At 41.2% G+C, this 22745-nt stretch overlaps 1 protein-coding gene across 1 annotated transcript in view; it reads right to left on the minus strand.

The window, feature by feature from the left end:
• Positions 1–22745, minus strand: part of ETV5 (ETS variant transcription factor 5) — a 55856-nt gene that overhangs the window by 7535 nt on the left and 25576 nt on the right. The window contains exons 7-11 of the mRNA XM_053917746.2: positions 21561–21848; positions 9232–9491; positions 7139–7198; positions 3117–3185; positions 2790–2959 (exon numbers count right to left, since the gene is read on the minus strand). Coding sequence (XP_053773721.1) covers positions 2790–2959; positions 3117–3185; positions 7139–7198; positions 9232–9491; positions 21561–21848 — 847 coding nt within the window. The remainder of the gene's footprint in view (positions 1–2789; positions 2960–3116; positions 3186–7138; positions 7199–9231; positions 9492–21560; positions 21849–22745) is intronic.

Raw genomic sequence — 22745 nt, forward strand, 5'->3', positions numbered from 1 at the left:
CTACTTCAACTACTGTCAGCCACCAGTGATGCAAGGGCCCTTAAAAAGAAGTCCAGCCTCACCGTTTTACTATATTTAGTGGTAGAAAACAATTCTTGAATAGTCTTCCACTTCAGCCACAACCCCTCTTTGCTGTCACTTGCTTATGCAATAGCTTACTGGAGAGGTTTTGTATATGCACAGACTTCAAAGCAACTGTGGTGGCCATAGTTACTGACTCATCCTCTTGGGCCAGGGCCCTATGATTCAGTAGCCCTCACTGGGGCTGCTCCTTCTACAGTAATGCACAATGCAGCACAACTGCAGAGCAGCTGGAAATGAGGGCTGGGTGAGGGGAGCAGGCAATGGTTTGTTACCAGCTCTTTCTGCCTTTCATCTTTTCCAGTCATTACTTTGATAGCAGGCTTCTTGAGGAGGGAGGCTGAAGGAGTTAAAAAAAAAATTCCACATATCTTTTCCACTCCTTTCAAGAGAGAGCAGCCACAGCACAGGGAGTGGTTCTTTCTGCAGCTCATCCTTTTACACCTCCCCATGGCACCAGTTATCTGCCACATGTTCAACAAACAACCCTACCCCCAAAATATTCATTAATGCAGATTCACAGTGAAAATGGCTCCAGATTAAAGCCGAGTCAGTCATAATTGAGAGGGTGCTAAGCTGGATGACTATCAAAAGACATTTGATTAGGGAGCCTGCCAAAACGCAGTTCTAAAACCACAATTTCCATGCACAGTGTAATGGATATTATGGATAATTACCCAGAGTGCACTACTCAGCCACACAGCTGCCTACAATTACGTCCCAAACAGCTTCCTCCTCCACTTCACCCTTCAAGCTCTCTGCAATGACGACTTCTTACAGCTTTTTGGAGGAGTTGGTATCTTCCTGACATTAACAAGACAAGGGCCCGCGAGGAGTGGAGTGGAAGAAAAATACAACAAATGCTGCACGTCCCGAGGCTACAGGGCACGGACGGAACAGAACCGTCCTGGATGAAGACCGTGTACATTCGGAGTTCATGGAGTGCATGGGGATTTCAAGGTGGGGTTGAAAGAAGTACTTCCCTGAAGGAACCGAAGCGGTCCAATCAGCTGAGAGAGGCTCAAGGCTGCCACAGGCCTGTCACGTGACTTGGACACTTGGCATTTATGAGCATTCTGGATTAATATTAGTTTCTGTATTAAGTAAGAAAGCAGGGGCCCTTTGCCATCTGTTCATCATTTTCTTTACCACTGGTAGGAGAGCAGAAGATTCAATAATAGCTTTACAAAGGGTCATAACCAGGTTTACCTGCAGCTGTACAGCCTGTGCTTAGGCCTCAGGCTATGGCAATAAAGTAATAAAAGCTCCTGTTTGTAAAACGGGATAAATCAATGAGGGCTGCCCACATGACAGATTTACTTTCAAAGAGCCTCAGTGAGCCTAGGCGACATGCTTTTCACAAGCCTCACATAAACCAGGCCGATTATGAGGAAAAGAATGTGTGGCCGATGGCTCTCCAGCATGGCCGCAAGCCTAAAACATGGCTCCACTTGTACATGACAGCCATAAAGAAATGCTTCGAAAAACACAAGAGTACCAAACTCTGGCTTTGAAGGTAGACTGAGGCTTAACAGCAACTTTACAATATGGGATGTTGACACATTTCCAGTTTCATGAATGATACAAGATAAGGAACACCATATGTATATCTCCTGTTGTAACTGCCTGCAATCCATATATTCTCTTAACTTTCAGACCATTTTCTTCTTCCAAACCAAGTGCCAGGTTGCCGCCTCCTGCTGTTAACCCTCATAGCAACTTATCCCCTTAGTGTGCTAACGTGAGCCTCAGTATTAACGGAACAACATTTAAAATTGCAGTTCTTGCTCAAACATCTTCTATTTTCAATTACACTTAATCCAAAGATACCTTTTGCTCTGTTCATTTAATATTTAAAACCTAAGTACATGCTACTAAAAGCAGCATGTGTCAGATTTTCAGGGCTATTTCTTTTTCATTTATAATCTCTCTAGATTTTAAATCAAATAGAAATTAAAAATCAACCCCTTCAGAATACATCAAACTGAGAGCCTAACATAATTCACTTTGTTACGTGATCTTCAGGGAAAGGGGTTCTATGATGTGTCTTCTCCATTAAAGAAATGGTACTGGTTCTGTCCATAGGCCTTTTTGTCAATGGTTCTAGGCAAACAGACAGTAAAAATGTTAACAATGTTTCTTTTTCTATGAACAAAATAATGAAGGTTTGTGTTATCTCTCAATTACTGTGATGTCACATAATACACTTAAAAAAATCTGAGCTCATAAGACTGACCTATCTCTCATAATTTTATTTCTTTAGATTAGAGCCATTTGAGACATGTAGCTGGGTGGCTGCATCCTATAACGTATTACCACAGTGTCACCAATGTTCTGGAACCTCACAGGTAGGCTATGGCACATGAGGGCCAACACGAAAACAAGTTTATCACTGAGACAACACTAGGAAAAGACTTTCTAAAAGGGATACCAGGCCCTATTTGGATGTAAGTCTTTGTGACCTCACTCCCCAGACTTTGCAGAAGTGTTACTTTTTTATGTATCCTATTGTACAGGGAGAACTCTGCCTGTCCATAACCTGTCCTATTCATACCAAGGGCACTGCCGAGCCCACTGACCAGGCCAGAATATGAATGACAAGAGCACATTTAATACAGTAAAAAGCCTCAATGGAGAACTAAACAAGAACAAATCTCATCAGCATCAACAAATAAAATAATCATGCAAGTCCAGCATCCCGCACTCACCTCCTCGGGTTCTATCAGCTTGAACTCCATGCCTCGGCCTGTCCAGGCAATGAAATGGGCATTAGCTGGGTCATCAAGAAGGGTAACCAGGAACTGCCACAGCTGAAGGGAGCCTCGCCTTTGGTAAGGGGGCCCCTCACGATACATGGTGGGCTCTTGTTTGACTTTGCCTGTTTGGGACAAAGAGACATATGTAATACTTTAGTCTTAGGTTTCTTGGGTGATTCGGGCAAAACAGAGTTAACACCAAGTTGATGTTAGGACTGACGAGGCGCTCTGACATCTCCAACCCCCCAGCTTCACAGCAAACTAGATGGGGCTGCTTACCTTCCAGTCTCTCAGGAACGACACAAGTGTCATCGAAGTACAACCGAGGATCTTTTTCATATGAAAAACCTGAAGGAGAATTTAAAAACAGAGAACATGCTGCTTAACAAACTCTCTGTGTTCTACTAAAACTATGGATTTACGAACTAAAATGGGATTCTACCTCTTCGGGTCCTAAGCCTTCTTAACTACAATGTCTACGCCAGAGTAGATTTGGGGGGACTTCAAAAGGACTTAGGCCTTGGTACTCCAATCTAATCACCTAAGCCTCAGTCAGAGCAGCATCGATTCCTGCTATTAGAGCTAAGACTGCAGGGAAGCACTGAGTCACCAGGAAGTTCCTTCACATCTTGCTTATGATGTCTGCATGGATCGGTGTTGCCGTGACTAAGACCTTTATACCTGAAAAGACATCTCATCTGTCTCAGCTGGCCTAGCTGCACAGATTTCATTGATCTGTACATAGTCTTGCCATTTTCAACCTTTCTTACAACTTGACCAAGCTGCCTACATACTTCATTTAATTATGAAAGAGCCTGGAGAAGAGAGAAGGTTGCCAAAATGAGTAAAGACTTGGGCCCGTGCAGGTCTGTGATGAGCAATAACTTTAAAAGCAGGTTGGAGTTCTTAACACCAGACACAGTGGAAGGAATCTGAAGAGACTTTCTAGCAATAAAACTTATTCATTGTATAGATAACAAAACAGAGATTGAGAAAGGAGAACTGACTGGTGCAATAACACATGTAGGCAGAAATGAGAGGAAGCTCGGGCAACAAGTGGAAGGGGTAAAGGAGGAAAGATGGCCTGACATTCTCAATCCACAAACCCTAAATATGCATTCCGTGCTGATCACCATGTCACCAGGCACCCTGACAAGATCAAAGCTAGTTAACAGATAGGCTTGATGGGAACCACATCCTTCTCTGTGGTCTAGCTTGCTTCAGGTGTAAGCACTCTAGTGCACTCTCCCCTACCAGCACACTTCTCAGGGGAAAGCACCAGAAGCTCCTGTCTGGTAAATGGTGCTCCCGGTGCTCAGCTCTCTGGTACACTCATCGGGTTGTGTAGTACAGGTGTATGCCTGTCAGGTATGCAGCAGGGACAGGTAGGGGAAGACCCTCTCCAGTAAAGGGCTATCATTAGATCTTGACAGAGATTTGCTATAACTTGAAAAATCCACAGTTAAAGGCGCCAGGAAACAATCTGCTGTTCTTCATGATCAGCCCAGATTAAGTTCTTGGCAGGATCTGTGCTATTTGTAAGAGGCTCGGGACTGACTGGGAAAACATTGCCCAACTTAAAGGAAACTGAGACTGTTTTGAGGTTTACATTATTTGTTTTTGTTTCCTCAGCTCCAAGCACTATTTTCTCTGTTTGCTTAACTACCTAAAGGATGCACATTTTAGTGTCATTTATTTATTAATTCAATAAATATTTTTGCCAGGAACAGTGCTAGAAGGAGGTAGACACTGAGAAAAATACAGACTCAGTGCTTGCTCCCATGGAGTTTGCATCCGAACTGGTGAAGACAGACAATAAAGTAGGGGAAAAATGAGACATGATGTAGTATCAGACATTAAACAGTGTGGGCCATGCCCTAGCTGGGCAGGTTTGATCCCTGGTTGGGGCAACCAAACGATGTTTCTCTCTCTCTCTGAAGTCAGTAAACCTACCCTTGGATGAGGATTAAAAAAAGAATGGCTTAAAAAAAAAGAATGTGGGCCATGGAGCCAGACCTAGATTAGCCGTGTAACCTTAAACAAGTTAATTAACTTCTCTGTGCACCAGTTTCCTCATCAGATGACTGGGGAAGATAATTCCTACACTATAGAGTTGTGAGAACTTAATGAGTTAATATTTATTCTGTCCCTGGATCTATTTATGTTTATACCAGAGTGTCAAGAATAGTTCCTGGTAGATGTGTGTAATAAATGATAGTTAAAAAAAGTCGAGATGGTTAATTGCACATTGTGATTAAGTACTATTAAGAAATTAATTGGACAATGTGAGAGTTTCATGTTATATTCTCTCTCATGGATTCTAAATTTCTTGAGGGTAAGGACTACTTTCTACAATCTTGGTATCCTCGTAGCACCTAGTACATAAGTGCTCAATAAATACTTAAATGAGAGAATATATTATCTTCATTAAAAGATTTAAGAATACAACGCTAATTTTGAAGCCAGAGATTCAGTGTCTCCTATAATAAATTTATTTTCCAATTTGATACTAGAAAGCTGACTTTTATGACAAACTGTTATATGTTATATCAACAAGAATGACATAATCCATCATGCTTCATGCTTTTTGCCTTGACTGCAGGAAACTATAAATTTTCTGACTTTCCATATGGATTTTGACAACTCAAATGATGTTTGAATGGCCATATTATAGTCACTATAAGTATGCTACTTCAAAGTTCACACGTCTGTTAAACTTGCCATGTTATTTTTAGAGCTTTTCTTCCTGTAAGGTAAAGATAATACGGTCATAGCATATAGAGGAAAAAATGTACATCTAGATTACGTTCTAGGTTTGGTTTTCAAACTAATCAGATGAAGGCCTGCCCATGAGGATCGTTTTGATATATTCTGTGGTTTCCAGTTATTGCCACATGTGGTTCTCTAAAACATCTGGAAGATGCTGTTGGTTTAAGTGAAATTTAAGTCAGTTGAATTTGAGCCAGGAGTTACATCAGTTGTGGCCACAACTATCTAATCACTCAAATAAAGGTGGCAGGAAGGAAGGACCTGTTCAAGGGGCAAAGTAGAACTGAGAGATTCAAAACAGTACGCAAAGATTCCAGGTGAACGCTAATGCAAGATGGCTATCTCAGCAATCACAGGTACCAATCACTTGTTTCTCTAACTGTTCCACTGGCATCTGTGGTCAAGCCTATATACAAAGAGAAAACCCATGTCAAGAGTAATTTAGAGCACGTAAGAATACAAGTCTCTTTGAAATGAATTTCTGTGTGGGGGGGGGCAGGGGAAATAATGGGAAAGAGTGGTGGAAAAGAACACACAAACTCACCAAATATTGTGTGTAGTAAGCAGCCCAATCCTTACTAAAAATATTTCCTTTAAGAGCACGCTCCTTTCTAAATGTTGTAATTATGCAAAACGTTTTCTTCCCTCTTTCCCCCCACTCCCTCTTAGTTTGCCTGCTGCAAACATCAACTGTTTCTGTAGAAACATTCAGGAACCTGGACGAGAGCCCCACACAGCTGCACCGATCACAGCCAGCAGTCCAGGAGGTAGCCCTTCCTTCCCAGGGCTGGACACTCACTCAGAATACCCCCAGTGCTGAGGGCAACAACACCTGGTCTCCCCTCTAACCAAGTAGAAGCAGCTACTCATTGAAACCACACTTGTGAACCAATCACTTCCAAAACCCAGCCAATGCTTCACAGTGCTGTTTTATCAGTTCTTTCAACCTCTAAAAACTCTAGAGAACAGTGGTTGTCAGTTTTGGATGCACATCAGAATCACGGGGAGCTTTAGAAGCTACTTACCCCTGGGTCCCACTCCAGAATTTGTAATTTAATTGCTCTGGGTGAAGCCTGGACACCAAATGTTTTAAAAGCTCCCCAGATGATTCTAACGTAGAGCCAAAGCTAAGACTCTGTACAGTAGTTCTGAGACCTGAGTGTGCATCAGATCACCTGGCTTGTCAAAACACGGATTGCTGGGAGTTTCTTATTCAGTGGGTCTGGGGGGGCGGTCCTGAGAATTTGCATTTCTAACAAATTCCAGGTGAAGCTGATGCCATGGGAGAATCACTGCTCTAGACTGTTACGGAAAGTTAGGGTCACTGCCATTGAAAATGATGGTAGCTCTCACAGTGCTCAGGAGCATGCCTCAAACCCTGTGTGCAAAATAATTGAAGACGATGATCAATTAGCTCTCATATTCATGAGCTAAGGAAGGCTTAACCTATGATCTCAAATCTCAGCCTGGAAACTAAGCAATTTTCAGCTTCCCTAAATGCACTTTTAAGTAGCTTTTAAAAAGCTACTTACCTTCATGGCTGCTGGAGAAATACCCCCCTCTCATGTAGGACGACTGGCAGTTAGGCACTTCTGAAAGAGACAAGCAGACATACACACTCTCGTCAATAGTTTTTGCAGGTGAATCAGCACATCAGTTGAACTGCAGCTCTGCAGTAAAGCCCCAAGAACTTTTCCTGCTCCCAAGTCATGTCTTTTGGGCCTTGTCCTGGGAAAGAGGTACCACCCTAACAAGCAACATGGAAAACACTATATAACCCACTATCTGCAAGTAGGACTCTTGACTCCTAATCAAGAGAACTAAGAGAAAAAAATGATGCCTCATACTTAAAACTTGCTCATTTTAGAAATTAGTTTGACACCAAACCTAGTAAGAGAGTTAATGATAGAAGAAATTGGCTTTTAAAAGGCCACGTTGGCCTTCTGCCTATAATGACTCTGCTGCTTTAGGGTTTGGAGGGGGAGGAGTGTCACTTTAGATCTTCCCAATTTGCTCTTCTTTATAGCCAATAGTCACATCCAATTCTGCTGCAAGAGGTAAAGGTATTTTTAGGCCAAAGAGATTAGGGGATCTGAAGCTATGAAGCTAGGACAAGTACTGGCAGGAATGGGTTTGGCAAGTTCACGTTCACCATGTTGGAACTGTTAGAATGAAACCCATGCATAAGTGATCTCTTCTTCTGGCATCACGTTATCAAGTCGAGTTGTGCCCGTGTAGGACAAGCCTACACACCAGGAATAGCACTCAGGTCAAAGAATTACAGATAGGGTAACATCTGCTGAGTGTGCGGCTACAGGGGAGTGGGGCAGAGTAAAAAACTCACCTGGACAGACTAAACGCCAACCCCAAAGGAATACTGCTGATGGTCATGCCTACTTCTGAGAATAACACGTCAAAGCCTTCAGAAGGGATGCCAGAGGGAATTTTACAAGCTATCAGTTCCTACACTTGGTAATTTTTCTATCATAAAGCAACAGATGTCTCCCTTCTGCTTACCTCCCCAGCCTTTCCCATAATCAATTTCTGCCTGAATTTAGCAACCTATGTATTATCTCACAAAAGGCTGAGAATAAATTCTATATCCTAGTCTCTCTGCGAAGCCATTCAAGTATATACTGCCCGACCCCTCCCTAGGGTCTTCAAGAAACACACTCAGGGAAGGCTGAAAACCTACCCACCACCCTTTAATTTCTTTAGAACCAACAGCAAAAAAAAAAAAAAAGTAAAAAAATTTAAGTCATTTCTGAAAGAAGAAAAAATGAAGAGGAGGAAATAGTTTCTAAATGTGCAAGCTGAAATCCAACTTGCCTCCCCCATAACAATCTCATTTAATAATCCTGGCCTATACGATATGTAGTCAGTGAATGAGTGTATGTGCAGGGAAGGGGGACAGGAGGGCCCCAAGTACAGCTTAAACTCTTCACATGCTCAAGGTTCTAGACAGGAACCTATAATCAAATAATAGCCGCTCTAATGTGTTACTCTCTCCGTGTACACCAGCAGCTGCTGAAGGACACAGGAATTTTCCCAGATCTAAGCAATGCAATAGAGCAGCGAATCTCACGATGCAACCAACAGGATACCTTTTCCATGGCATACCCAGCACCCCACAGAGCTATGAATACTAGGTGCTTTCTTGGAACACTATTCATTTCAGGAATAGAAAGAATTCCATCCTACGTGTGGGCTGTCTTCCTCATTCTTATATTGAAAGTTTATGAGTCTGCTGTATTCAAAAAGGAAACCATGGAACGAGGAGCAGGACTAAAATGCAAAACTAACATTCCCTGTGGCTGCGACCCTAAGATAACAGGTCTTAGAAAGAGCATCACCAAGTCTGGACCCCCAGCCATCTCCAGGCTTGGCCTCAGAGGTGTACCCTGCACCACTTCTGAATGCCTCCTGCACTTCCTACTATTTGCATGGTTTTATGTTTTCTTCTGTATTCAGTTATGCATAAAGTTCTGCTTCACTACCTCCTAAGTTCTATGAGGGCAAATTTTATAAAACTATTCCCCAAAGTCCTGTATGTAGAAGACATTCAGTAATGCCCAGAAAGATGAATGAGAAAATGAAGAAAGAAATGGCATGGCCTCATACTAACCTGAATCAACGCAGTAATCCCGGGGCTCCTGCTTGATTCCCATTGGTGACTGAAACCCATGTGCTGGGGGGCCTGGCATGCCTGGGACCCCGTGTTCATAGAGTGGGTCATGGTATTCCTGTTTGAATCCCTGAGGGGGTGGGGGAGCAGCAGGGACAATCGGTTCTGACATTTGCCGGTGGTAACTGGGGCGGTTATCTCCAGGAACTCCGGACTGAGGAGGGAAGGGGTGGCAGGGTTCAGACAGTTGTCTCTGAAATCTGCAAGAAGAAAATAGTTATGTTGTTTAATGAGGAATGTCACTAATACCTACTACAATTTAGCATAAGGATTAGATGTTCAGATTAATTAAATTATTTGTCAAGTACTTATTAATACTTATTTTTTTAAAGTGCTTATTTCTTAATATTCTATCCTCTTCCCAAAATTCTATCACACATTTCAAACCTCTTGAGTCAGAGACAGGCAAAAAACAACCAGAGCAATGACAAGGTAGCCTCTTATTTTTCATGCACGTTTGTTTCACCGTTTATCTGTATACTGGGTCAGATTATATATCTGAATATATAAAAGCAATTACTTGCAAATGGTCCTAACATGGATGTATATGTTTGTTCACTAATGCATTCATTCTCTCACCTGTAGATAAAATTTTTAAAGACCAAAGAGTACAAATTAACCAATTAGAAAATGCAGTTTTAAAAAAATCTCATTATAATGACAATCAAAAATAAAAAAATCCCTAAGAATAATCAGTAAAGGTGTATGCCATTTAGGAATAAAAACTGAAACCTGCTTTCTGAGGAATAATAGAGAAGCCTAATTTAAAAAAATATTTAGGACTTTGAAGCTGTTGATTCAATGTATTATTTTATAAAAGCAAGGCCTTCCCAAACAACTTGACAAAATGATCTTAAGCTGTATTTAAAAGATTAAATAATTTTTGAAAAGAAATAATGATGTATTCAATATTGACAAATTATAAAGCCACAATAATTAAAATAGGAATACAAGAAATGAAAGATAGGTATGCCAAAAGAATTAAATAGAAAGTAAAAAAGTGTCAAACATATTCCGAAATTCACTATTTGTTAAGGTAGGCATTTCAAATTAGTGGGGGGAAAGGCTGAACTGCTCTTTTATACCATATGCTTAAAGAAATTTCATATGGAATAAAGATTTAATATGCAACCATGACAGTAAAGTGCATACATATGAAAACATATAACTGGGGAGAAAAGAACCTTCCTATACATCACACCAGCAGCAGAAACCAGCAAGACAAATGTGGACATACCTCACTGTGTAAATTTCTATACATCAAAAAACAACAGAAACAAAACCAACAGAGAAACAACAAACGGGGAAAATCTGTAACAGAAAATACCAGAAACAAACCCCAAAATTAAGCTACTTGGGAAAAAATTCTCTAATAAATATAGCAATGTTAATGTTGTTGACCGAAAGGGCTTTAAAAAATCAACAAAAGGTGACATCCCAACAGAAAAAATGGGTAAAGGCCATAAATTGAGAAAAGTCACTAACGAAGGAACACTGACAGAAACAAACAACAAGTTCAACTTCATCAGTGATCACGAGGAGAGAAGATAAGCAGGCACTTAATAAATCTGTGCCTGGCAGGTAAAAAGCACGGAAATCATAGAGGTGATTAGATTATACTGCAAAGATGGTCACCAGTACAAATGTCTAACAAGGGACCTGGCTAAGGATGGGGTAATATAGCCATTTAGTTGAATTATCAAATATGATGCAATATACAGATATGTAAGGACCTGCAAAGGTATTTTTGTTATATTAAGGCAGGCTGTGAAAGAATGCAAAGAGCATCACATTTTTGCAAAAATAAAAACCAGTATTTATGGTGTTATATAAAATCCTGGAAAGATTTTACTTAAATGTTCATATTGCTTATCTTTGGGTGGTGGTGATTTTAGGTGATTTTCTTCTTTTGCTCATCAACAGTTTAATAAACATGCATTGTTTTATAATAAGACAGAACAATAAAAGCCTTTTGCTATTGTTATTTAATGAGTACCATTAACATCCTTTAGCTGTCAGGGAAATCCAGATGAGTGCCCCTGCCCCTGCCCTGCGGGGAAGGCAGTGTGGTAACAGGAAAGCCTGAGGTCCTGAGTGAAGCCACGCACTTGGGGAGGTGGTGGAGGGCAAACTGTCTTGGTTTCAGTTTCCTCATCTGTAACATGGGGATGTATCATCCATACAAGTGCTACTGCAATGATGAAATAAAATCACGTCTACAAAAGCACGGTTTCTGACACAGCTGTATCACTGACAGCCTGGGGTGGACGTCAGGAGAGGGGGTGCAGGAGGTAGTGAAGGTAACCCTCAGTGTGAGACTTCAATTCATGAAACATGCATTAGGCACTGATCTGTGTGTATAAAGAAAAGCATTTGTAAATATATGCCCTGAGGTAGAAAATACGAGCCAAGGTTCTGGGAAAAAAGTAAAGGACTTTAGAACTAATTTCAGTGAGTTTTTAAAATCAACAACATAATCCTGTAATAGTAAGGTCTCACTCTCTACTTTTAGCTTGAATCCTATTAATAGCTTGATTTGAATCAATCTGTGGCAACAGGTGGCCAACAGATTTCAGGATGTCGAGATTTAAAACCTTAAACTGAAGAGATTGGGTGCAGATAAAGCACCATTTAGATCGGGGTACATCACGGCTCTCTGCGTCTTCACTACCCCATCAGAAGTAGAGCCCTAAGATTGCTTTACCCTGAGACTGCTTTATAACATAAAGATCACCACACAATTTTACATGTATTTATCCTTTTATCCCAGACACTAAAAGCATCAGAATCTACCCAGCCAATATATTAAATACGTTTTTAAAACTATATAAGGCTGACTGGGTTGAGAGCCTTTCACTGAGGTACTGAATGCATTACAGTGGAACTTCACAGAAATGAGATTTTCTAGGTTGCTGTTATTTAAGGAAAAACTTGTATAGTCTTTGAAGAAGTGTAAAACTGAAACTTGGGGTTAGACTTGACATTTAAAATATAGGCACCAGCAGCACACACAAAACCTGAATTTTTAAAGAAAATTTTGAAGCAGTGGGCCGAAAAGAAAGATGAAGATATTCTTAAGGCCTTATTTTTATAAAGTACCCAAAGCTTATACTAGCAGGAATGACCAGTAATAAGGGCCCTGGCTCTCTAGCTTTCCCCTCTGCCACCATCTTAGCACCTTCAAAGGTGACCTCCACACATCACTTCCTTTGATGGCTCTGAGATGGCAGGGACCACTCAGTTCTGTAACCAGAGCCCCTGCAGCTGGCAGGCCCTATCGCTCCACTTCCGCTCAGTGCTCAGCTTCTCATCTTCCAGAATGAAACTCTAGAGCTGTCCTGGTACAGCCCCTCCAGGAAAGGGCACTTCCACATGGGCACTGGCCTGCACCCGCCTCCCCTCCTCCCAGTGTAACTTTGAGGATTCATGAAACTCAGGGGCCTGAGATCCACAGACAGATTCTATAATTGGGGCTGTTCTGTCTTGGTTTGTTTTGAGGGAGTAGAAGTAGTAAAGGGGACCTACAGGGTAGGTCACAAAATCAACGTATTGGGAAGAAAGATTCTCTCAAAGCTTGCTGCTGATAATGGCTTTTATTTGCAGAGATTAGTAAAGTAATTCAGTTCTTCTCCTCAAAATACATTCTATGAACTTTACTCACTGACCTTCATTTGAACTCCCTTCCCCTGCCTGCAGTCCTTTTGAAGTGTCTAAGAATGTGTTGTATACACAATACAGTTATGACAAAGATGCCTGTTGTTTACTGAGGCAGGCAATCGTTTTCAGTGGAAGAGCAGCCGGGTCCCTAACAAACCTCTTCCCCCTCCCCCACGCCCTCCACTCCCCACCCCGACACTCTTTTCCCAACAGAACTCAGGCCACAGTGAACTCACAGTTGATGAGCAAAAGGAGACTTCTGACTACCGAGGGAGCCTAAATTCAATACGTTACAGATTAAGGCTTTTTCAGTGCCAGTTTATTTAAAGAACCAGTTATTTATTTATTTGTCAGATTTATATAGCGCCTTTCCTCCCAAGAGCTCACCCACGCTACCAACATTTGGTTTACGTTATGAAAACCGTTAGATGCTTTTTCTGCATTTCCTTTTCTGTTTCTGCTGCCAACACACACAGTAAACACAATGCTTGGAGGAAAAAAGGAGAAAAGGGTGGATTCCATGAAGGCTACACAGCGGCTGTGGGTGCCAGGTGAAGCAGTGACGGTTCGGAGGCCAGCTGAGAGATGATACATAAGATCAGCTAAGACACCAACACCAAGTACTTCATGTTTCCGTTAAGGGTAAGAGAAGACAGAAAATAGAGACGCCACATAGCTGGGTAAGAGGCTCTGGCTGTGAAGTCGGAACATCGTAGGCTGAAATCCAATCTTTACCACTTAGGAGCTGTGTGACCTTGGGTGAGCTGTGTAACTGCTCTGAGCCTCAGTTTCTTCCTCACTAAAATAAGGACAACCAGGATACCTGCCCAGAAGTCTGTGTAAAGATTATATAAGAGAATTCATGAAACAGGGCCCAGCACTCTGCTAGGTTCTTGATATACATTACCTTCAAACATCACCATCAACTGTACCTTCCCCCAGCCCACAAGTCAAATTCAGAAGTTAGGCAAATGCAGGGAAATGTCTTAAGGAATTGGGAGAGAATATTATCACACACACAAAACATGGAGTCCACTAGTTGCCTACCCAATATCCAGTTTCCTTTCTCAGAATGCTGATTTATTATTTATATATACATATATTTTAAATCCTCACACCTGAGGATATGTTTATTGATTTTAGAGAAAGAGGAAGAGGGTGGGACTGGGTCGGGGTGGAGAGGAAGAAAGAGAAACATTGATATGAAGAAGAATCATAGATTGGTAGGCACCCTGACAGGGGATTGAATCCACAATCTTCTGATGTGTGAGACTATACTTCAGTCAACTGAGCCACCCGGCCACGGCTTGAGAATGCTGATTTATATTCCAGGTGGCAATGTGCTACCCAACTTTTATTTTTCCTGCCATATGCCAAGAGCCAGACACCGTTGCAAAACAGAACCCAAACATAGTCTCTAAAAGCACACCAAAGATCTCAGAAACAGCTCTCAGGGCTCCGTGAGGCCTGGCAGCTCTGCTCAGACTCAAAGTGGCGATAAAACACTCAGTGATAAAACTTTAAAGGCCGAGAAGCTTGTTTGATTACTCAAGATCAAATATGGACGAAGGAAGGTGATGTAAATATGAGATACCCCCAGTATAAAATAGTGAAACTATTAGTTTTATATGTACAACATTAAAAAGTCTGATGATAAAGAAAAATGACTAGGAATAAAGAGTGCTTTTTACATTTTCAAAACTTGTAATTTCTAAAATTGTATCCATATCATTTTAGGAAGTTTCCTTAAGCATAGTTTCCTTCATGAAATATAGAAGTGATTTTGAAAAAGCCAAATTGTCATAGAAGTTAACATTTAATAAGTACCTTCTCTGTGCCAATGATTTCATTTAATCCACCCAATGATACTATATGGTATCTACTATTCTCCATTTTCAGCAGGAAGACAAAGGAACCAACACTCAGAGAAGCTGACTTCTGCCTGAGGTCATACAGATAGGAAGTAGCAGAGCTGGCATTCAATCCCAGGCCTGTCTGTCCAACTCCAGAGCCACTGGCCTATGCTGTTTCTACAGTTATTTCTATAATTGTTTTTAAATACTGTCTTGAGGACATTTAAATAAAAATCATATAGTCCAGGCAAGTAGAAAACTCTCATATGGTTGGAAATTAAGAAACATTTTTAAAGAACGTCAAGACTGAGAGAAACAACAGAAAACAGTTGGAACTGAATTTTTAGAACACCACAAATCGGAACGTGTGGGGTACAGCTTAAGCAGCATTTGGGCAGGGAGAAATAATTGACTGTCCCAACCAGGATACTTTTGGGAATAAAAGGGGCGGCTATTAGCAATTACGCCGAGACAAGACACGAACCATAAGCGAACAGGGAAAAATGAAATGGATGATCACCCAGTCTTACAGAAGTTTTATTTGGCTATATGTTTATACGCATATTATAAAGAAAAAAGCTCTAAATGAATGTGCTAATCATCCAACCAAAGAAGCCAGAGAAAGAAAAACAATAAACTGAAAGAAAATAAAACTCAGGTATTTTAGTAAAAGCAAAAATCAATGAAATAGAAAACATCCAATAGAGAGGACAAGTAAAGCCAAAGTTAATTTGTTGTAAAGATGAATGATAATTGTCTGCCAAGACTAAGAGAGAAAAAAAGGTCTAGATAATTATCAAACATGAAAAGGGGATTGCGGCAGATGCTATAGAGGATTTTTTTTTTAAAGAAAACATTATAAACAACTTTATGCCAGTTAATTAAAAAACTCACAAAATGGAAAAATTCCTAGAAAAAATAATTTATTAAATTCACTCAACTAAATAGAAATCTCAGAACAAGACTATAAATGGTGAAGATGCTGAATCAGTAATTAAACATCTTCCCACAAAGATAATATTAGGCCTAAATGGTTTTACTGATAAATTCTTCTAAAACATTCAAGGCATAAAGAATGCCAATTTCACACGAACTATTCCAGAATATATAAAAAGGAGGACACCCTCTACTCATTTGATGAGTATCATCTCAATGCTAAAACTCAAGAAGGACAATGCAAGAAAAAGTATACATTATTCTCAGTTAAGGGATACAGACATCCTAAATATATACGGGAAAACAAAGTCCAGCAATGTGCAAAAGAAAATACATAACAGGTAAGTTAGGTTTATCACAAGAATACAAGGTTGGTTCCATATAAATCAATTAACTCTCTGCAGTAAGGAATTAAAGGAGGAAATTCCTTTGATCATCTCAACAGAGGGAGAAAAGGTATTTGGTAAAATTCAATACCATTATATTAAAAACTCTCAGTAAACCAGGGATAGAAGGAAATTTCTTTTATCTTAAATAAAAAGTAACAAAAAACCCCCCTACAGTAAACATGGTGAAATGCTAAAAACAGGCTCTCTTTAAGATTCAGAACTAAAAACACCCTCACTCCAACCATTAGAAGTACATTATTGAGTCTGTTAAAGAAGGTTCCATTAAGCATCTGTGAAACTCAGTTTCGGATCCCAAAGCGAGTTTGAGCTGCCATACCTAACGTGCTATTAGCAAGACTGCGTGGAGAAAAGATGCACCAGACACATTCACTTCATCCCAGACCAGGATACAAATGTGACTCAGTCAAGGTCTTCCCTCTCTAAAAGCTACAAATAAAAAATGAGCAGCACTTTATCAGGGATGGACTTTAAGGGAGAGACTAGAAACAATAGAAAAACTTGAATTTATTAACTCTCTTAATCTATCCAGTGTCTTTAGAGAATGACCTACTAAATCACAATTTTGTAAGAGTTAAGCTCACCCTTTTAAGCTTTGAAGCTTTGATCATAATCAATGAGGGAGAACGTAAGCAGGTTAGGAAGCCCCTTCAGAAGATGCCTGATCCTTTCTAGATTACTCTGGGGCACTGTATTCTGACTGTCATTTCAGCAGGACAGCCTATTGCAATACTAATGCCTTCAGGGTGCACCAAGAAGCAGAGGACTTTTCCACTGGTGGCAGTATTTTTTAAAATTTTGTCTTTTCTTGAATTTTTGCTCCTTGATACCAAGTGAGCGAGAGAGCAGTGTATTCCAAAAACCTTAGATGATGTTATTTCTTAGTGGAACCTCTTCAGTTGACTTGCGGAGACCCAAGATGTAATGAGAAAGGGTATAGTAGAAGGCAAAAACACATCTGGCCAGTACTAGGGGCATAATGTAAGAATATTTTCCAAGTTCCAGCACCGAGCCCACATAAACATGGTGGACAGCACGGCGAAAAACGTGTGAGACTGGGCTGGCTGAACGGAAGGCACTCCTCTTCAAGAAGCAGCTGTGGTCTTTAAGGATGAATGGAACATGTCTCAACATGCCAAATTACATGTTTTTTTTCCCTCCTTGAGGAGAGGAAATCACAAATATAAATCATGCTTGCAAACAAGTATTTATCTTCTAAAAATAAATTTTGAGTTGTGAATAATTATATACTAAGATTGTATAAAACATTAAGAATGTACTTTTGACTAGATTATATTTTAGTTGTTCAAAATATAATCTTAGGAAACTACCATCACTACGTCAATACACATAATGAAGACAAGTAAGATACTGGGCTGAATGTGGTCTAAAAAAGGGGGTCTACATCATGATTTTTAAACCTCAAAGGGTGCACTCTACGCTCCTGAAGCGGTAAGGCACCCAGTGAGGACGAAACAGAGGTGTTACAGCACGGGTTTAGTAAGTGACGGAGGAACTTACTAGGATTTTAGACTAAGAGATGGCTAACATTCTGGTAGTTTAAGAGGTAAAGAAATGGATTCAGTTCAAGGTTAGAATGATTTCTCAGGGCCACTTACACAGTAGATATAAGTGAATATTAGCAACCTCCCCCCCTCAAAGTCATAACCAAAACATATGGACGGCCTAAGTTAATGTTTTGGTTTCAAAATACAGGACCCTTCCTTTGGCTACGTGACATTTTAGGAAGTCCTTTAGCTCTACTCTGGGCCTGATTTTCTTAACTGTAAAATAGGTTTTTTTCACTCTGTCTTGTTTACAGAGCTGTTAAAAGGCTCAAAAGAGACTGTATTTCCTTCTATCCCACAAAATACTGTATATTTTGGTTGAAGAGGTTAGTTTTTCAAGTAATATCCCCTCTAATTTGAACAAAAAATCAGCAGAGAACAAACTACAGTTACTAACAGGAGTAATCTGCCCCACTTTCGGGCAGGCATAAAGGTTACTAAGCGAGGGATTATTAAGCTTGTTATCATACATGGCTGTAATTACTATTACTTTTACAAAATCAGACCAGGGATTTCAGTTTGTCTCATGTTCTGTGAGCTATCCAGTATCTATAAGCAAAATCATTTTTTTTAAAATGTATTTTGCACTACACAGAGATCACATTATCTCATTAGTAATAGACAAGGGCAATAAGAGTAGAATTCAGAGTACTGAGTACTTGTTACTTAAAAAAAAAAGGACGGGGGTTGGAGTAGGGATGGGGTTGAAAGAAAGGGCTGGATCGTGATTTTCCGAGTGTGACAATAATACATCCAGTCCTTGTTCCAGACCCACCAAATCAATCTCTGGGGTGCAGCAAGAAATCTGCATTTTTAATAAGCCCCCGTGGGAACTCCTGCACACTCTCAACTTTGAGACTACAGCGCTCCAGTGTACAAGCCCAATTGCTCCCATGTTGTTTTTCCTTATCGATTCAGGACTTCACCCTTCTCCCCAAGTCTCTCTGTATCATCCCAGTGTGTGTGTGAGGTCTTTTTATGTTAGATTTGGCCATCATCGTAATGGCAGAGGGGAAGAGGAAGGATGTCCAAGCTGGACAGACAAATTTCAGGGAGGAATCACCTCCAAAAAGAAAAAGCTACTTTTTGGTTCCTGCCTCTTTCTCCTTGGATACCTGAGGGCAGAATCTCATAAATTGCTGGGATCAAACCTCTTCCTTTTGGGAGGAGGCTGTGTACCCTGGAGACAAACCTACTTTACCATGGAGATGAAGGATCCCAGTCTGCCAGGCCTGCCTCAGGGCAAATAACCTCCAGCAGAATTGGGGGATTTCTCCCCAGTCCAGTTAACCACTGACATAATCATGTAAGAAACAGGGACTGAGGGGAAATACAGCATGAGATGCATAATGGTTTCCATCAATAATGTGGTGGCCACACAAAAGATGGTGATCATGTCAGATTAAAATAAAGCTAAAAAATTCCTATCATCTAGTGATGGTGTGGCCACTGTCACGTTCCAGTGCAACACACTATTCACATGTGGTGGTGACGCTGGTGCCAGCAAACCTACTGTGCTGCAAGTCGGATGAAAGTACAGCACGTACAATTACGCACACAGTAGAACATTTGATAATAACAATAAACAGCTGCTCCTGGTTTATATATATATACACACACACACACACACACACACACACACACACACACACACACACACTATACTCTTTACCCTTATTTTAGAGTGCACTCTTCCTACTTATAAAAAAAGCAGTTTGTTGTGAACAGATGCCACGTTAACACCAGCAGCAGCTTCATACATCTCGTGTTTACTGTGCCTCTTGATTGCATCATTTCTCCTGTGCTTGATTTAATCTCACGTTGTTTTACAGATCAGAGCGTTTGTCAAGTCTACAGCAGCGCGTAGCAGTGTCCCAGGTCTTCGCCTCCACCCACCGCTCACTCGCTGACTCCCCACAGCTACTCCCAACCCAGCAAGGGCTACTCGGGGTAAGTGCCCAGGCAGATATACCATTTTTTATCTTATATACCTTATTTTTACTGTACCTTGTCTAAGTTTAGATACACAAATACCATCGTGTCACCATTGCCTACAGTATTCAGTACAATAGCATGCAGTCCGGGTTTGTAGTATGGGAGCAGTAGGCTATTCCACACTGCCTAGGTGCACAGGAGCCTATGCCAGCTAGGTTTGCGTAAGTGCGCTCTGTGATGTTAGCACAGTGACGCAATCGCCTAGCAACAAACTTCTCAGAATGTATCTGTGGTTAAACAGTGCATAACTGTAAAAATAAAAGATTTAACATGAAGTAATTTTCCTTCACACATGGTATAACCAATACAAAGTTTACTAAGTATTTGAAATACTGAATATATGTCCCACTCCATCCCTCCCCCTCAATTAATAATCCCTGCAGAAAATCAGGAGGATGAAGTTTAAAAACACAAAATCAAAAAACTATTGAAATTAAAATGGCATCCAGGCCTGAGTTTACAAACTGGCAGGCCTGCAGGGTAATTTTGCCCACAGAGAGGTTTTGTTTAGTCTGCAAAGTGTCACTGTTGTTTTTAATTTGAATTACTTGCCAACTTTAAAAAAGGCAACCTGGAATTTTTACATGAAAATCCAAATTTCCAGATTCTCCTGAAAAAGTGCAAGGCTGTTAACAAGGTAATAACTGGCAAAAGCTCAGTGTGGCTGCATCCTTTAGATGAGCTCTCTGTCAAACAGAGGCCCACTAGTGAGCCAGCCCCCGTGGAGGCTCACCCCTTGGGCCCTATGTATCATTGGTGTTAGTGACATTTGGCCTCACTAGGGAATAAACACTAACCGCCCTAATTATGTAGTTCTTTATGGCAACATTCACAGCAAGGGGGCAAGGGGGCTAGAACCAGATTAAGAGTGCTAATGTTTTTCTGCATTTCATCTACAAGTAAAGAAAGTGACCTTTGAGTAAACACTGGGAGGCATTGGGGTTGGACCAGGCCTGGGGAAGGACGCAAACATCCCTCCTCCCTGCCTCTAGCCCTCACACCCACCCAATGCACAGCAAGAAAAATAGAAAGGAAATGCAATGGTCACCATCTTGCAGTCCTTAGTAACTTAACTGACAACTACATGCCTACATTATGTCCTTATCCCAGAGAGACTTGAAATAAAAAAAGCCCCCCAAACACCCTACATAATGGAAGGCCACAAGCATCCCCTAGAACACGGCAGATGACAGTCTTAGAAGAATGGGACCCAAGTTTGGTGTTGGCAGAGTAGGTTCCCTTCACACATTAGTTGGTTTGATGAATAAATGACTCTGGGCCAGTTACTCATGGTGCCTTAATTTCCGTATTACCTGGAGCGAAACCAGGAGATTTCTCTCTCAAAAGTAGGTGGTTATAAATAAATAAATGAGGGCCTTAGTTAATCTCCAACTACTAAAATCTGTTAAATCAGATGAGTAATGATACCTCCTATAACTCAGCAATCTTCCCTAATATGTAAGTAAAGTGTTAATGAAGTATTTATGGGTGGTATGAACCAAAGTTCAGTTCTAGTATCCAATGAGGAGTCAGGAAATCTCTCCGAGTGAGGGTCAACAGACTGTGCATTCTGGGAAAGCCACTCTTTCCCTAGCTGTGTAATGGGGTCACAGTACCAGTTATCTCCCCGTTCCTACTTCATAAGGATGTCATAATGTCTACAAACCATTTGGAGTACCTCAGGAACAGGGCGATGTACATAAATAGGTCATATTCATATTACTCTTAGTCTTACCTCACAAGATGCCTCAGGGGAATGAGAACTTTCAGTTACCTGGTAAATATGACTAACTGCCTCCCCTCTGCCTATGAGGAAATGGGGAGGGGCAAAGGAAGCCCAGATCAGCACCCACCTCTGTTCCGAAGGATACTGGTTTTCAGGCATCATCTTTGGCATCTGCAGGGGCTGATGTGGTGGCCGGGGGACCGCAAAGGTTTGCTGCTGTGGTCCGGGGTCTGGAAGCGAATGAGGGGTGGGGGCAGGGCCCACACCTTGTACTGGGCCAGTTGCAGCAGGGTGCACGGAGGTGGGCAGAGTTGCCTGAGGTGGGGGAAATAGGGAATTCTGATGGGTGGGTGACAGGGGGGTAGTAGGAGGGGTTAATGGCTTGAACCCAGAGGGAGGCTTCCTATCATAGGCACTGTAAACAGAAAAAGAGAAGGAACCATTAAGCTGCAATGAAGCCATTAGCTTGGTCACCAGGTCCAGCAGAACGGTGCAGACCTTGTTGCCAGGAAATGACAGCATTAACATAGTTAAATTGCTGGCAGCCCTGAGGGAATATTTGTACCTCTGAAAAGTGACAAACACGCTGCGTCACAGGGACTTATTTAACACTTCTAGTGATTCTTCTCAAAGATAATTTTAGCCTCTGCTTCCGGTTTCCTTCCTCCCCCCTTCCAACAGAATTCTCCATGTATGTGTGTGGAGAGGTTGATGGATGAGGGGAGAATTTATGCATTGGGAGGAGTTTTCTAGCCCCTCTCCCAAGTATTCCAGGGTTCCCAGAAATTAGTCAGAATCTTTGTTCAAGAAAAATTTCTGCTGTAACATCGCTTGAATTAACAACTCTTCTCCTCCCTCCTTTCAGGCAGATCTATGTTTAACTTCTAGAGCAAAGAGTGATTTAAAATTAAAGCTTCATTCCTGGGGCCTGGATATTCTTAAGTAAAGGGCACAAGCATCAGGGCTTTTTCATATATTCTGATTCGAAGATTACTTCTTTGGTGCTTAAAGTTCACATTAACATATGATAGACATGAAGAAGCACATACTCCTTCCCTCGAAGCCACAGATCAAATATCCCAGTACTCAAGGTTTTTTCCCTTAGGGGGCTCAGTGCCCCATCAACTCAGTCCCCAACCCCCCAGAGCCGGTTTAACAGTATTGCCCTTCATACTCAGCACAAAGGCCCCATCTGCACGGGTCTGTACCTGGAGGGCTACACTGCCGGGAAAGGTGGGGTGTGCTATCCTGAGTGTCTTGCTGAGTAATATTTGAAACAGCTTGAAGGCTACTTTCAGGTCAGCCTTCTCCA

Source organism: Desmodus rotundus, unplaced genomic scaffold (assembly GCF_022682495.2).
Source record: "Desmodus rotundus isolate HL8 unplaced genomic scaffold, HLdesRot8A.1 manual_scaffold_181, whole genome shotgun sequence".
NCBI lineage: Eukaryota > Metazoa > Chordata > Mammalia > Chiroptera > Phyllostomidae > Desmodus > Desmodus rotundus.